Raw genomic sequence first — 16,080 nt, forward strand, 5'->3', positions numbered from 1 at the left:
GCCAAACTTAAAAAAACAGACACATCATCCTTTATTCACAAGAGGACTGGATGACTTCTGTGTGCTACACACAGTGATGCTGCTTACAAAATTAAACCTCATAAACAAAGTGAGTGCTTGCTGAAAAAGTGACAACAAAAACAGGTCTTCAGCAGCAGTGCTGGTCCCAGTGTTCCCGGCTCCTGCAGCAGGCTGAACACTGGGCTGCTCCCCCTCTGTGTGGAGCCACTGACTGGACTGAAAGCACCAGCCACTGGGGCAAAGGTCAGTCTGTGGGTGCAGGGAGTCCTGCCTCATTTCTTCCTCCTTACTTTGGGTTTCTTGACTGGTCGGAGGTACGGGTTGTCGATGACGTTGTCCTCATTGGCCTTGGCAGACGAAACAACACCACTGGGAGGAAGCATGGATTCCTCTTTTTCTGTTCCTGTCTCATCCTGAAGGATCAGTCGGAGATATACATACATTAAATAGATCAGTATAGCCCCCGCTCCCCAAAAAGGTCAAGCTGATTTCATAGAATGGCAAAAACACTGCACAAACACAACTCTCTAAAACCATCAGTGCTCGTATTGGATGTAACAAATGAGACCTTGTTAATTAACAGCAAGGCAGTTTCACCAAAGCCAGGCCAGCCGCTTGCTGCTGCTAAGACGACCTGCACACGATTATTATTACCTCCATCTGGTTTGAGCATTTTAGCACTTTCAGAAATAATGGAGTGAATTAAACTAAAGGTGGAGTAATGACCCCCGGCAGACACAAAACAACCACAACACAGATTAAATTATGTGACGTCCTCTCTTCTTACTCTCAACAAAAGCTCCATTATAGACATATATAGTGCCTGAGGATCTTGAAATCTACCCACAACAAGCCAGGTCTGTGTTCCTGTACTTAAGATCATCACTTGAACTTCCCTCAGGATCAAGGACCATGTCTCTATCTCTCTCATGTACTGACCAAAAAAGCCTCCTGTCAACCTCCCTGATGACAACCCTGTGCAACCACTGTGCCTCTCTTTGAAAAGCTAGCTTGTGACAACACAGTACATCAAGCTTTCAGCACTTGATGTTTACCTTTGCTACACTGTGATGGAAAATCCTTTTCAAAAATATCACAACATGATTTAAGAGTTAATTACATCTATCCTGGGATTAATCTCCACACATTGCAGATTTAAAAGCTTCTTCATACAGGGACATCAGACCTCATACTGCAGCTGTGTGAGGACCTACTGTGATGATGTTTCCTGCTGTGTTCTCGCTGTCAGTCTGGTCATCCTGCTCCGAGGAGTCCGTCTCCTCTAGACTCTGCAGTTCCAGCTCTGAAGGCAGGAGGGCACTGAGATATGGGATTGTGGTCGGCCGGGCCGCGATCACTGAAAAAAAAAACAGCCACAGGGCTCAGAACAAAACTGCTTTCAGTAAAGTGAGGATGAATGTGTGAACCAATCAGAGACACTGACATGGGAAGATAGTGATGTCATCTTTAAAAAGGCTCTGGGTTTCTCCGGTCTTGGCCATGAAGCGTGTGAGGGCTCGCTCCACGTCTCTCCTCTGGCTGGCTGCTTTCTCTCTCAACACCTGGTAGTCTGACACGGGCTCTCTAAATGTCTGCAGGAACGGAGACACACACCTCAATGCAGCACTACTCAAACAATCTGCATCTTCAGGTATTTAAGGATCTCTGCGCCTCACCGGTGTTTTGATGTAGGTGTGAGGGTCGGGGAACTCCGGGAAGTGGCAGGGGATGTAAGGCGGGTGTGTGCGCTTTTGTCCAGCACACAGTGCTTTGGGAGTCACAGGTGTGTTCGTAACTGGAGCTGAAAGTCATACAGCACAGACAATTCAATTAAAATCACTTTATGAATTTAGACTAGCATTTTATAGCCATTATTTCTGATACTAACAGCACAGAGCATCTACTTACGGGCAGTTATGACCATCCTCTGTGATCTTTTGGCATATATAGGCAGGGTGTCGACATTAAAACCTTTAAAAACATAAAATCATAGTTTTTCCTTTTAGCGTTTTACTGTGTATAGTAAATATGTTAGCGTAACAAAGATCTTACCCATTTCAATGAGTGTGACCACCGTGTCTGATAAGGTTGGGACGCTCCTCGCTGTGTGTTCACAATATGCTTTCGCACACCGACCGATTTCAGTAATATCTAAAAGAAAGACAAACACTACATCAGCCAATCCTCCGGGTGGACCCTGTAGGAGTATTGGCTGGTTGTCACTCTCTTCCTGCTCTGTGCACCAGAGAGGTACGTGCATGATGGCCGAAGGCACAGACCGCAGCTCGTCTTCAGGTGATGTCATGTGATTGGGAGGCGTGGCTTCGGGCTGAGCTCCGAGAGAAAGGGGCGTGTGCTTACTTTGAAATCTGGCTGCCTCTAATGAGTTTTCAAAGTCTCCTCCCTACCTTTAAGGGGCAAACTAACCAAGTTTTAACAGGCTTTCTATCTATATATCTATCTATACTTTCCATTTCTACAGAGTCCAGCTCTCAGCGACACATTGTGTTTCCTTTTACACATAAGGCAGGAAGCCACAGTCACAATATAGGTCTTTTGCAGAGCAAGCTTCCCTGCAGTAAACACTGCCAACTGAAAAAGCATACATGTATTTCCACAGTAATGGAGCACTTTAACTTTTTATCATCAAATGCATTGCACCAAATTCCTGAAGTGATTTAACTGTAGCTCACAGCAGCAAACTGACATAAAGCAGAAACATCTGTCAGATAACCTGACAAAGAATGTTCTGAGCTCCACAAGCATTTTACTACATCTACAAAAACAGAAGCCTTTCAACACTCACAGCTCTGCATCATCTCGGTGAGTGTTTCCACCGCCGCCTTCTCTGCACTTTCAAAGCCACACTCTGTCAGCAGGGCACTGACGACCACCTGCAGGGTGCGCCGTCGGGCCAGGTAGTAGTTCTCTGCCGGGCTGGAAGCTGCTTTGCCACCAACTCCACGCTGACAAAACAACAAACATAACCTGATTCTTTTGTTTTTGTTCTTGGATAGATAGAAAGATAGATCGATAAACAGATAGATAGATACTTTATTGATCCCCGGGGGGAAATTCAGGTGGGATGACGAAGAATATTCACCGACAAGCTGCAAATGAGTCTCCGTTACACTCTTGTGATGTTCGGACCATTTGATAAACAAAATATTATTGTGTTGCTGATAAAGTTCTTACCAAAGGGCTCTGACGTGTGGAACAACGCAGCACGTTACAACTACACACGGCATTACTATCATACATGTATCGACTCTTACGAAGGACGTTAGCATACCGTTTGTTATTACTTGAAACTCACATTCTGTCACTTTATAGGCGAATAAAAATACAAACAGATGATTTTAAAATGGTTCGCTGACCTTATCTTGCCACTGAAAATTTAAGCAGCAATTAACTAAGAATGCTAACAAGTTTATTAGCATTTCTCCGGACATGACGTCTTAACAGTAACAGAGCATACACCGGTTATACGTAGCTACAGCTAGTTAGCTTATTAGTCCATAGAGAAGTGTAGTACGTTGTTTTTGGACTAAACTGTTGTAATTTATTAGCTAATACCTGCTGAAACATGTCAGCACATGAACAGCATCACCTGCAGTCAGCGTTCACTGCTAGCTTAGCATCGTGCAGCAGGCTAAACGACAGAGAGCATAAGTAGCTTCTCTTACCCCTGACGCGTTCAGAGAACCTCCCGACGCCACCACAGAATCCGCCATCTACAGTTATTATACTTCTGCTCGATGTGTTCATTTGATTTACAGTGATCCCAACTTCTATTTGTCCCGACGGTCGTTTTAGCCGCCGTTATAGTAAACACCGTCTTAATATTTGATGTCGTTTCCGTCGCCCGGGCGGAAGTGAAAATGATCCCACTGAATTTACTTTCGCCCTCTAGTGGTCGACTGTAGGAACGGCACCTGCTGCATTTACAGCGTGGTCCGTTTTCAGCTATTTTTCCACCACATGTAGCTTGAAGCTCAATGTTTACAACACTACCCATACATTATACAGTAAAATAAATAATTTCAGATTATGATTGGCGTTTTTGTGTGATTGTTTGAATTACTGTGATTATTTGTTTTGTCAGACAAAACAGAAATGTGACTGTTTTAGTATTTTGACAGACAATCAAACAAACATCGGTCTATCAATAAAAAAATAATAAGATTGCTTGATAATAAAAATAACTATTCTGAGCCATTTAGATCCCTCAAATCAATGCTTGTTGATTTGTGTTATCATACACCACTGGTTATAAAATCATGGTCTGATTCTGTTGCTTGCAGAAAAATAGGTTTATTTGAGTGCAAAATGCACATATTCAATTTTTGTTCCTAATACATCCATCAGTGTCTGCTGCCCAGCAGCCAGTCATCAGTGTAATCTGCAGTTTTCATCTCATCTCAGTCAATCCACCAAAACTGAAGGAAATAAAAACAGAAGGACCAACTCAGCATGGTGATTTAATTGACCACCATTCTATCAGTGTTATAACTGCTGTCCGTTTACATCAGGGGAGTTTCTTTATGAAGCGTGTAAGCGGTGGGCATTGCTTCTCTGTGCAGCTGTGGGCAGATGTTTGGCCTTGACCTCGATCATTGCTGTCTGCATAACTTCAGTGTCAACCACAGACGTGTGTGAGTCCACCTCCACCTTCTTCTTCTTCTTCTCTGTCATCACGCTTATTTCGGCTGGTTCGTCCTCAACACCATCAACAAAGGGCAGGAAAATGGTCTCCACCACCCCACTGACCATTCCGAGCACGGCCAGGCTGGAGCCCAGCAGGTAGATCTTCAGCATGCGTCTGTTGGGCTTCTGATTCAGCATCTCCTTTGCAAATGGAATGATCTCACTAAGGTTTTCCATGATGTGTTGCTTGATGACTGTTGAAGGAAATTGAGAAATTGTTACCGAATGATTTGACAGAGTAACAAGAACAATATTTTAATAATAAAAATAGAAATGGAAAAAAAGATAATACTCACTTAGGTGCACACCTCCTCAATTTCTCAGTGTTTTGGCCAAATCAAGAATTCATCAGCAGAGAGGGACAAGAAGAGCCCCCCAATTTAAACACAGGGAAGACTCAGGTCAACTCCCACAGTGGAGACATGATGAATATTCATGAGCTCATTTGCTTTTTGGAGATTACAGGCCTGTTTGGGTAAAAGGGCAACAACAACAAAAAAAGGACGACAACCAAGACAAATGTGTGCATGTGACACAACACATGGATTTGACAGTAATTAAATATACAGTAAAATATGTTCAACTGTCCGTCCATCCATCCACGTGGGGTTAAATCACACAACCATCCACCTCCAGTGTAGAGCCATAAAGCTAACGTCCATGTTTCTGTTATGAGGACGTGCCGATTCCACGAAAAAGTACGTGTCACTCATCACGTCTGGAGTGGTGTGTTTTTGTTTTGTGTCTCGTCACCCTGCACATCGATCTTCATCAGGTGAGCTTCATCACGGTATGTGAGACTGCAGAAAGCCTGATCCATTTATCGGCTGTTTGACAAATGTATTGGTTACACTTGGAATACCCCTTATTGATCCCTGTGAGATAAACCATCATGCAGCCCTGTGGCTGCTCCACACTCACACATCACACTGTTGTGTCAGGCAACTTTCTGCCCTTTGACCCACTTCTACACTGCAGGAGAGAAGTGAGTGAAATGAGGCAAAGTTAGTTGGGAAATGTGTCTGATCTTTGTCACAGAGAGACATGCGTCAGATGTCTGCACGACAGTTCAACATGTGCACAAACACAACAACACTTAATCCACACAGATTTGTAGACAACGTGTGTCCTTAGGTTCACCAGGTTAATCCAGAGTTGAGTTTCTTCTACTCATAATAATAGCAATAATACAGATTTTGTTGAACCTCTGACCTTCAGCGTCAGGAGAGTCACGATTACCTCCCAGCTTTAAAATCAGTGGAAACACTAAAGTCACTAAAGTCACTAAAGGTCCTGAAATGACCTGTGTTTGCATCTTTGCTGAATGAACAAGTTCACACATTCATGGAGCACCGAAGACTCTGTGGCTTCATTCAAAGGCGACCTCTCACCCTGTTTGTCCTGTTTTTGAATGCAGACTTTCCCAGATTGTGGCGTCACTGTGCATAATGTCCCTCTTTGAGCAGCTCGCTGTGGACTGTGGGCATTCATGTCGAGACTGTTTGGAGACCTTTGCTCCATATTTTGGAGTTCTCCTGCTTGAATCGATGGTCTGTCTTCTTTACTGGACTGCAGCAGGGTGACCATGTTGAGGTTTGGCTGGTGTGTGGGGACATGAAGAAAGGTACAGACTTTACATAAGAAAAGGTGGAGACTTCTTTGCTCTGGCTGAAAGCTGCTGCTCCAAATACGCTGCTCTCTGTAATCCTGACTGTCCTGCAGGAGCTGTGTCAGCTAATCTGCTGGTGTACAGCCTGCTAATTGGTTTGAAGGTGAGTTTAATTGGGTAAATCTACTCAGGTCACAGAATCATGAAAGTTCCAGTTTAAAATCTTTTCTTAGTTTTAATTTGCAGAAAAAACTCAAAACGGGTAAAAAGTGAGAACTGGTCCTTTATTCCTAGAAGTCCTTCAAGAACAGAGTCCCTGATCCCTGAGTTCACTCAGAACTACAAGAACTGACAGGCTGCCTGCTTCTGCCTCAGTAAGAGCTTCACATATCATGTCCATTTCAGGGTTTCCTTATTAAAACTTCATCTTTACTTACTGTAACCAAACACATATCCAGAAGGTGTCTCCATCCAGTTCAGTGGTTACACACAAGATAAACACATATCAAGGACTCTTTGGTTAGAAAGCACCAGATAAGACCACAAATACTAATATTCTGACTCAGTATGTGTGAGTAACTCAGATTATTCAGATCTAGGTCTTTTATTTGACAAGCTTTGGGAAACATTGAGACATGCATGTTGTAATGGTCTGGTCTGTGGGTCATCTAGACAGGTGCGCTAGCTCCTCTGCAGCCAGCATGCAACTATTGGTTTGACCAGCAAACATACAAAACTACTGACCTAAATAAATGAAAATAATGCAGAGGTAAAGCAATCATTAACCCCTGTGTAAGTAAAAATCCTATAACTGAAACTATGCACTGCTCATGTTTGTACTCTGTGTGATGCTGCATGAGACATTTCCGTAATGATGTTATATTCAAGAGTTTCCTTTGGGATTAATAAAGTTTTATCTTATCTGATCTGAAGTGTGAAGTGTGACTGACATGAACAGACATGTGCAGATTCTGTACAGGCTTTAATTCTGAGCATACAGAGATGCCACCATAATACATAAATAGATCGATATGTGTTGAATCCATCAATACAGAAGAAGAAGCACACTGATCCACACTGAGATGGGGGGGTACATACAGAGGTCATATTCTAGCAGGTGACGACTCGGTGAGGTATACTTGTGGCATTTACACTGTTAGTGATCAGGACAGGATGTTGCTGGTTACATTTATTTTTTATTTTTTAAATTTATTTAAAAAAAAGAAGCAAATATGTTAGAAAAAATAAAGCAAACTATGAATTTACAGAAGGTCATACATGAAATAAATCAGCATGGCTTATTGAAAGCAGTAAGTTAGCATGCAACACTCTCGGTGCTCACAGATACAGGCTGGCTACAGGCTACAACGCCTCGTACACGATGAAGCACAATAATCTCTGTTACTGTGTTAAAACAACACGATCCAAACAAAGCTGAACTCTAAGTGCTCCGATGGATTAAACGCTCCCTGATGAAGCGTTCACATCATCAGAAGTCAGAGACTCCGTCTGCAGGTGAGCCCGTCATGTCTTCTGTAAATACTGTCTGCACGGTTTCACTGAGCTGAAGTGTGTCTGTGTGCTCATCAGTGTGGTTTTCGAGAAACTTCATAGGCACTCTTTCCAACAATAAATAGTCCCACAGACTGTGGTTCTCACAGACTGCTCGGGCCCACCAGCAGGATCAAGCACTTCTTATCCTCAGCACCTCGGAGCTGCCGACACAAAACAGCTGCATGCTGAGCCAGAGCAGCAACACTGACCTGCAGAGGGCACAGACACAGCGGCTGGATTAGTTCCATCAGATTAGATTAGATTAAGAACCTTTATTTGTCCAACAATGGGGAAATTGCATTGATGCAACAGCGCAGATACAAAAAGAATGATGTGGAGGGACTGTGTGAAGTGTTGCACAAAGAGAAGAGAAAAGAGTGAGTCCTAAAACCTGTGAGCCTGTTTTTAGGTTTATGTGTCTTATAAACAGCTAAGAAGTAGCTGAAGTTACTTATTATTTAAATAAGTAACTGTCACATTCACCAGAAGCTTGAACTCTGGAAAGTCAGGGATCAGTTATTTAAAAGTAATTTCTACTTTTGATCATTTAAAGGACCGTACCAAGTAAAATGCTTGTTTCCATGGAAACTTCATGCAGCCTTCACATGACGGAGCAAACTCCGGTCTGAACCGTCTTCCCGCTGTGGTTCTTAGTGTACCTGAAAGCAAGACAGAAAAGTTCCGTCAGCTGTGCCATGACATCAGAAGGAACTGACATCAGACGGAGCTGAAACGTACCCGTTCAGGTTCGCGGGCTCCGAGTGGTACACGTGCTTCTGCTCAGCTATGGTGGGCGCGTGGTGACTGCTGCCCTGGCTCTGACTGGCCTTCAGCATGTGGTAGTGGCTCTTCACCTCAATGGGGCTGGTGGGCAACAACATGTGATGAGTCCCGAGCGTGTTCCCGTTCACCTCTGCCGTCTTGGGCTCCAGCTTTTCAGGATCGGGCTGTTTCCGGGTTTTGGTTGGAGAGGACAAATCCACCACCTTGATGTCTGGGATGCTGGCCTGCCTCAGGGCCAGGTCGGAGTGGGCCAGCTGCAGCTTCTTCATGTGGTTGATGGCCACAGCAGCGTTGTAGGCTTGCTGTAAAGACAGCAGACATAAGAGCTGCATGTTAGCTGGAAGGTGGTGAGATCGTTTATCAATCAGAGTGTATTGATACACTACACACAGCCACTGGAGGCCCTGATTACAACACGGCATCTTATTAAACTGTCCTTAAGCAGGAAGGATTTAGACAGATTAATCCACTATAACCCGCAGGCTCCTTAATGAGCTTATGGAAACAGAGCCTTCAGTGTGGGCTTACCTTCCACTTGGACTTGGCAAAGTTCTTCTGGATCTGAACGCTGACAGAGTAGTAGATGTCCTGGCTCCGGGCCGTCTTTCCGATAATCCTGGAAAACACAGAACAGAACAGGAAGCTTAAATTTAGCTTTATTTGAAGGTGATGCTATTTTTTCTTTATTTTTTTGGTCAGCACGGACTGATGACATCACTGGATTAACCTGTCCATGCTGTAGCTATGTGACACTCACCAGGGATGTCTGAGCGCCTGCTCCGTGGTGTAGCGCATGTTGGGATTCTTCTGCATCATGTTACGGATGAAATCTTTTGCTGCACATTTCAAATAGAAGACGCACACGTTAAAGACGTTTCTGTGGCTGCACTAATACATCAGAGGTATGCGTCAGAGCTCAGTGTGTATTTACCAGACTCAGAGATGTCGTCCCAGAAGGGCGAGTCAAACTCATACTGAGCCTTCATGATCTTGGAGAAGAGCCGCGCCTCACTCTCCTCATAAAACGGAGGATATCCGCAGAGTCTGAAATGAAAACATCATCATCACAACGGCCAACAGGGGCTTTTAATTTGAACATCCGGCCACTAAAAGAACCTTTACACTTACAAGATGTAGGTGATAACTCCAATAGACCAGCAGTCCACGGCCTTGCTGTAGGGCTTTTGTGCCAAAACTTCAGGAGCTGAAAGTGAGAAGAAATGTTGAAGCTATAGCAGCGATTAGCCTGGTGAAACTGTGCTGTGCTCCTGTGTCTACACGTTGAGTGTGTCCATACATTGATCATAGACAGGCATGCTCACTCACCGACATATCCCGGGGTGCCGCAGGCTGTGGACATGATGTCGTTGTCCACCATCTTCGAGAGGCCGAAGTCACTGATCATGATCTTGGAGTCCTCCTCCTGGCTGTAGTACAGGATATTCTCCGGCTGTTCAGGGACAAACAGACAGGAGAGCAGAGGTCACACACTGAGGTCCACAAATAATCCACCTTCTCTTCAAGATGCTGCACAGGGAGCAACAGTACGGGAAATATATTTGCTTTCATACTGAGAAGCATAAAAAGGAGTGTGCACTCTAAGCTGGTGTCAGCTGTGGGTCTGTGTGAGGAGATAGAACAGCTGCCAGTGTGTCTCCATGAGCGGGATTGGTGTGAAAAAAGGCCACTGCCATCTGCTGGTACAGATGTATTTCCACTCACACAGGATGCGTCGGCCTGCCTCTGTCCATGATCTCTGTTCTTAGTTCTGTGTTTCTGGGCCTCTAAGCTCATTAGCTGTTCTTTAGCCTAATTCTCGTCCTGTTGCTAAGCTAAGTGCTACTTATACAACACATGTACTTCCCAGATTATTATTGCAGCTCAGGTAGGGCAGCCATATTGTTCATTCAAGTGAAAAGCCGTGCACTGTGTGTGCTTCACTGTGTTACCTTGAGGTCGCGGTGCACTATGCCATTCTGGTGCAGATAGCTCACGGCCTGCAGCACCTGCTGTATCACACTGCTGGCATCTTTCTCCGAGTACACGCCCCGGTCCAGGATCCTGTCGAAGAGCTCGCCTCCTGAAACACTAGACAATTCATTTCAAATTAAAATTAAAATAATCAAAAAAACACATCCCATGGTGTAATGTTTTCTAAAAACTCACAGCTGCATGATGAGGTAGTAATGAGTCCGACTTTCGTAGAAATCCTCCATCCCCACAGCGTTCTCATGCTTGATTCTGTTTGACAAAAACAGTGTTTCAGTGACTAAAGAGCCCACTGTGAAGCTGGTAATACCTGGAAATAAGAACTGACCTTCTCAGCACAGCTATCTCGTTCTCCAGGTTGAGATCCCTCTTCTGTTTTTTCTTCACACACTTCATGGCGAACATCTTCCCCGTCTTCTTCTCCTTCACCATGTAGACCTCTGAGAACGCCCCCCTGTTAACGAACACACAGGATGAGCAGGAGGAGATAACACATGTCTCCTGGTCAAAGGAAATGAGCTTCTCCCTCATTAGAATCAAATCAGTTTTTAATCAAACAAGCAGCACAGAACATTGCCCCCTTGGTGCAGCCATATTAAACATCGTTATAATTATGTAGCCAGAAGCTTTGTTTGTCTTCGGAAGTCACACTCACTGTTTCCCAATTTCCTGTTTTGATGCTAAGCTACGCTAACTGGCTGCTGGTTCCACTTGATCTAACTCCTGAGTGAGTTAAAGCCTCCTGATTATCTCCTGTGTGTTTTTTTCCTTTGGAAACTTCCAGATTTCCATGAGACTTGAAATGAACACAGTGCAATTACAGGTCTATCAAAGGGCTCAATTAAGGCCTTCTGAGGATCTTGGTGCTGTAACCGTTCACATGTCAGCAGCTTATTATTCCTCTCTGCTCTGTACATGTTGTCTTCAGTGCTGTCTGGGAATAGTTGTTCCACCAGGAGGATTAGGCCCTTTATCCCTGACGCAATGGAAACAGCGGCCAGCTGAGGGCTCCAGGCGCAGAGGTCAGAAACTGAGCTGGTGCGGCAGAGATCCCTGAGAACAACAATAAGCTGCAGGGAACAGACAGGTGTCAAGGTCTGTGGGCAGGTGACCCACTCATCATCATCATCATCATCATCACGGTCCCACTGCTCAGCTGTCTGTGGCTCATTTTAGGATCTTGGAGAAAATATTTGATCATGAGTCAGAGCCTGAATGTAGCTTCATGCCGGTGATGCCTTTCCATCCTTATTGATAGGAAACAAACAGGAAGTTGAGTTTACTGTGTGTGGTGAGGCCCATCATTAGCTGTTCCCATCTGAATTCTCTCACAGGAAGCGACACTAAGCTGTTCACCTGAGAGTGGGCAGAGCGACATCACATCCCATTAACACGTCTTCACCCACTCATGACACCATGTTTTAGGGAAACACCAGAATAACTGGAACGACCCAGTGCCGAATTTCCCCGAGGGGCCTTCCCAAAGGGATTAATAAAGTATATTCTGCAGTCCTCATATGGTAGGAGCCCCTCTTCGGCTCTCAGCTTTCCTCACACAGACGCCACTCCGGCAGCTCGCTCCCTCGAGCCTGTATTCAGCACCGGCCTCTTCTGTTTTCACCCATTAATGAGGGGAGGAAAACTAGGTCAAGGCAGGAGACTGTTCGAATTTCACTGTACTCTGTCAAAGATTAGCACAAGTGAGCTTTCAGATCTCTGTAGTCTGATCACATATTTAACTAGTTCACTGATTTTCTTTCAGCAGACGACACTCTTTGACCAAAAGATGTGTTACATGTGCACAGATTGGGATTTGTTACACAGATTTAACATGTAGATGTTTTGAAACTATCTTTAAAACCTATAAAAACAGCCACAAAAACACAAAAACAAGCTGACTGATCAGTGTTCTGCATGAATGACAATCACATTAAAAATTTGATTTTGGAATTTTTGGCTTTTTTGAAATGTTTTTTTGTGAATGAACTGCAGCTCTGATTCAGAAAAGCCTGCCTGACCCTCTTAACAGCTTGAGTGTCTTTAAGGCTTCAGTAAAGTAGGCCAGTGTAGTCTGTCGTCCAGCTCAAACAGGTTGTTGAGGTTATGTCAACACAGCCTGGCTGCAGCAGAACATCCACCCCCCAGAGATACAGGAGCATCACTGGTGTAGAGTAAATGAGGTACTTACGATCCCAACTCTTCCATGATGTCAAAAATCTCCTGGATGTTTTCAGTGTTCTTCTTCCACACATAGTCGGCCTCCTGACGCCCCATGGCTGCAGACGCTTCAACAGGGATTTCTTTTGGAGTTCAGGAGAGAGAGAGAGAAAACAGAAGGAAAAGATGTCACTTCACCACAAAAGACCAAAAAATAATCCCAGCTTAGTGATCAGACTCCATCATCATAAACACAGTGTCCTTCAGGATTATTGGAGAGTCATGAGTGAGCAGCTGTGAAGGTTGTGTGTCTGCCGCGCCGCTCAGACGGTCTGACGATAAGGACATAAGTCTTTGTCTGGCAGACAAAAGGTTAGCGCACTAATCTGTGCTGGAAGTAGCGCACAGGAAAGGCGGCGAGAGCCTTGGCCCTGGACCAAATGACCCTGTATCACAGAGCTGGGCATCAATGGGGCTGAGTCGTGAGTCGCAGAGACGTGACTCAAAGGGGGGTACAAAGACACAAACTGCTCCCTGCTCCGTCTGAAGGACTCACCAAACAAAAAGGCTCAAATATGAACCTGCACAGGAGTTAATTAAAGCAACGCATCCAATAAACCTGGAGTTCCTGAGCAGGATTAGGGACACTTTAATTGAACAGGTTACCCACTTTGCTTCCCTGCCCTCGTTCCTCTTATATAATGGATTAGGAACTCTGATCTGGAAACCTGGCTTTGTGTCAAAGGCACGAACACCAGAGAGCAATTAGACTTACACTTAAAAAGAACTATAACCAGAAGCTTGTCTCTTTTTATGTGCATCTATCAACAAAGGAAGGGAAAACAGGAGGACGGCCTCTGTATTGTTTTCCAGCAGCACAGGACCAGGATCAGATACCAAAGTGCTCCCAAAGTCAAACCCTGCAGCATCCTTCCAAATATCAGTGCACAGGAGAAATATTTGCAGGTATCCACTGCTGTTGTGCATACTACGCACTGAGGACACTGACAGACACACACAGCTGGTGCATCCTGCCTCCTCCACGCTGAGCAGCAGCTGCTGCGGCTCCGAGGAAAGATCACTCTGCGGCAGAGGGACTGATCAGATATTCAGATCAGGCTCGAGCCTCACAGACCTCACACCTGAGCACACTGTGAATACATTCAGCATCGGACTCCGGATTAACGCGGCATGCGCAAAATGACCGAAATTACGCAGATTATAATTTAGGCAACACAGTAAAAACAAGTCAGTATCACAGTTAAACATTAGTCATGCACTGAGTAAAGAAAAGGCTCCATTGAAAGCACGCTGAAGACACTCACCTAGAGACTCTGCGCTGTAGGAGCTCTGCTCTGACTCTCCTGCCAAAAGCTCACCGCGGTCTGGACAGATTACTTTGTCTGGGGCTGTACAAGTACCTGTTGTCAAGTCGGAGATTACATCCATGGAGACACCCGAGGGGAGGGGCGGCCAGCCTCACAGATCCTGCTGCATCATTCATTCTTCACAGGAGCTGCTTCGAGAGAAAACATGCGCACAAATGGAAATAAAAATGTAGAATGCAAGACTCATTCAAAAGTGCGTACACGCCAAAATAAATCAATAAATCAATAAAAATCTACCATCACTGTGAAATGCATGGTCAGGAGTAACGTTACTGAATGTTACCATGACAACACTGTTCACCCCTTTTCTAAACACATCAAGGCTTTAGAAGAACTGGACACATTCTGTCTCTCGAACTCTAACCACACTTACAATACAAAATATTCCACTTTTCAAACTGGGACCAGTAATCACGACCTACACAAACACGCTGGATTTCAAATCTATAACTCGCTTTATGTAGTGGTGCTTTTATTTTGAAACAAAAACCACATGACCACTGTCACTCTGTAATGAATGAAGCTGTAGAAATGTGTATTTATCTTTCAGTTTTGCAATAAGGATGCACATGTGATAAAGAACCATGTATATATTTTCTGAAGTTGTGGCGAATCCTTTTGATGTGTATTCATTATGCTTCATATGAAGCTGCCTCCTGTCATATGAAAAGAGAACAAACACCTTCCCACTGATGCTCACACACCGCGGGCTTACAGAGACGACCTTTAACAGGCTTATGTGTTAATCTGCATCAGCTTCTTGTTGTGTCGGTCACACAAAGAGCCATACAGTAAGTATGAGTGACACAACAGACACAGCTGTCTGAGCTGTCTGCTCTACATTCACATGTTTACTGCAGCACTTCACTGAGTTTCAGACAAACACAGAAACACCATATCAACAGCTGGACCAGCTCCTCGTGTTGTCATGGATACCAGTTCAAGAGGTTGTCGTGGTCATCCTCCATTTCTGTTTTTTCTGTTTTTTAGAAACAGGATGAACTGAATCTGTTCCAGTCAGCAGAGAGGACATGAGGTCTGCAGCTTCGATAATGAGAGCGTGTTTAACGATGGATGTTAAACTGCACACAATCAGCAGTGTCAGGTCAGAATTACACACTGAAGCACGGCCGAGGACACAAATTATCCCAAAATACAGAGTACATAACGTTCACAGTGCTGACTGAGCCTCTGAACAATGATGCAGACAGAAACAAAAAGGACCACCTAGGCTACTAGAAAACATCTGATGCTCCAGACAAAGAAACTCGGTCATCAACAACACTACAGCACAGCTCGGGGAGGTCACACAGAGAGAAGCTCTTGGGAAGCTGCCGCTGTATCATCATCCATCTGTAACATGAAGCAACCATTTTGACCGTCACAGCCCCCCAAGAGCTTCTCCAGGAAAAGACCTGGGATATTCTGTCAGTCAGCTGATCTCACTCACTGAAGACCAGCCTGAAGGCAGAAAGCTGCAGGAACGGCCTGCGAAGCATCTCAGAGGAGGAACCTCCAGTCCATCTCAGAGGAGGAACCTCCAGTCCATCTCAGAGGAGGAACCTCCAGTCCATCTCAGAGGAGGAACCTCCAGTCCATCTCAGAGGAGGAACCTCCAGTCCATCTCAGAGGAGGAACCTCCAGTCCATCTCAGAGGAGGAACCTCCAGTCCATCTCAGAGGAGGAACCTCCAGTCCATCTCAGAGGAGGAACCTCCAGTCCATCTCAGAGGAGGAACCTCCAGTCCATCTCAGAGGAGGAACCTCCAGTCCGGCCCACAGAGGCTCCACCTCCCGTCTGCTGTACGATCTGTTCCTGAATACATTGTATCGATTGTTCTTTGATATGTGCTGCTGCTGCTACAACCTAATT

At 44.9% G+C, this 16,080-nt stretch overlaps 3 protein-coding genes across 5 annotated transcripts; all 3 read right to left on the bottom strand.

Annotated features, from left to right (window-relative positions):
• Positions 1–7: 7 nt before the first annotated feature.
• Positions 8–3,881, bottom strand: taf8 (TAF8 RNA polymerase II, TATA box binding protein (TBP)-associated factor). Of its 3 annotated transcripts, none has more exons than XM_028409467.1 (9): positions 3,708–3,881; positions 3,075–3,131; positions 2,828–2,987; positions 2,074–2,172; positions 1,930–1,992; positions 1,698–1,822; positions 1,466–1,613; positions 1,236–1,378; positions 8–434 (listed from the first exon to the last, which is right to left on the bottom strand). In XM_028409467.1, the coding sequence occupies exons 1-9, from the start codon at positions 3,753–3,755 to the stop codon at positions 294–296; spliced, it is 984 nt and encodes a 327-aa protein (XP_028265268.1). In that variant the 5' UTR covers positions 3,756–3,881; the 3' UTR covers positions 8–293. The 3 variants fall into 3 exon arrangements, with proteins under 3 accessions (XP_028265268.1, XP_028265267.1, XP_028265269.1); XM_028409466.1 differs by lacking the exon at positions 3,708–3,881 and adding an exon at positions 3,217–3,682; XM_028409468.1 differs by lacking the exon at positions 3,075–3,131.
• Positions 3,882–4,486: 605 nt separating this feature from the next.
• g0s2 (G0/G1 switch 2) lies at positions 4,487–5,138 on the bottom strand. Its single transcript, XM_028410352.1, has 2 exons — positions 5,025–5,138; positions 4,487–4,922 (listed from the first exon to the last, which is right to left on the bottom strand). The coding sequence occupies exon 2, from the start codon at positions 4,903–4,905 to the stop codon at positions 4,564–4,566; it is 342 nt and encodes a 113-aa protein (XP_028266153.1). The 5' UTR covers positions 4,906–4,922; positions 5,025–5,138; the 3' UTR covers positions 4,487–4,563.
• A 2,631-nt stretch (positions 5,139–7,769) lies between these two features.
• LOC114438503 (calcium/calmodulin-dependent protein kinase type 1D-like) lies at positions 7,770–15,919 on the bottom strand. The gene is made up of 14 exons (XM_028409919.1): positions 15,659–15,919; positions 14,146–14,336; positions 12,852–12,963; positions 10,992–11,117; positions 10,841–10,915; positions 10,624–10,762; positions 10,001–10,124; positions 9,803–9,878; positions 9,606–9,718; positions 9,432–9,510; positions 9,203–9,290; positions 8,630–8,976; positions 8,453–8,550; positions 7,770–8,100 (listed from the first exon to the last, which is right to left on the bottom strand). Exons 2-13 carry the CDS (start codon positions 14,267–14,269, stop codon positions 8,493–8,495), a joined length of 1,461 nt encoding a protein of 486 aa, XP_028265720.1. The 5' UTR covers positions 14,270–14,336; positions 15,659–15,919; the 3' UTR covers positions 7,770–8,100; positions 8,453–8,492.
• Positions 15,920–16,080: the final 161 nt, after the last annotated feature.

Source organism: Parambassis ranga, chromosome 7 (assembly GCF_900634625.1).
Source record: "Parambassis ranga chromosome 7, fParRan2.1, whole genome shotgun sequence".
In the NCBI taxonomy this organism is placed as follows: domain Eukaryota; kingdom Metazoa; phylum Chordata; class Actinopteri; family Ambassidae; genus Parambassis; species Parambassis ranga.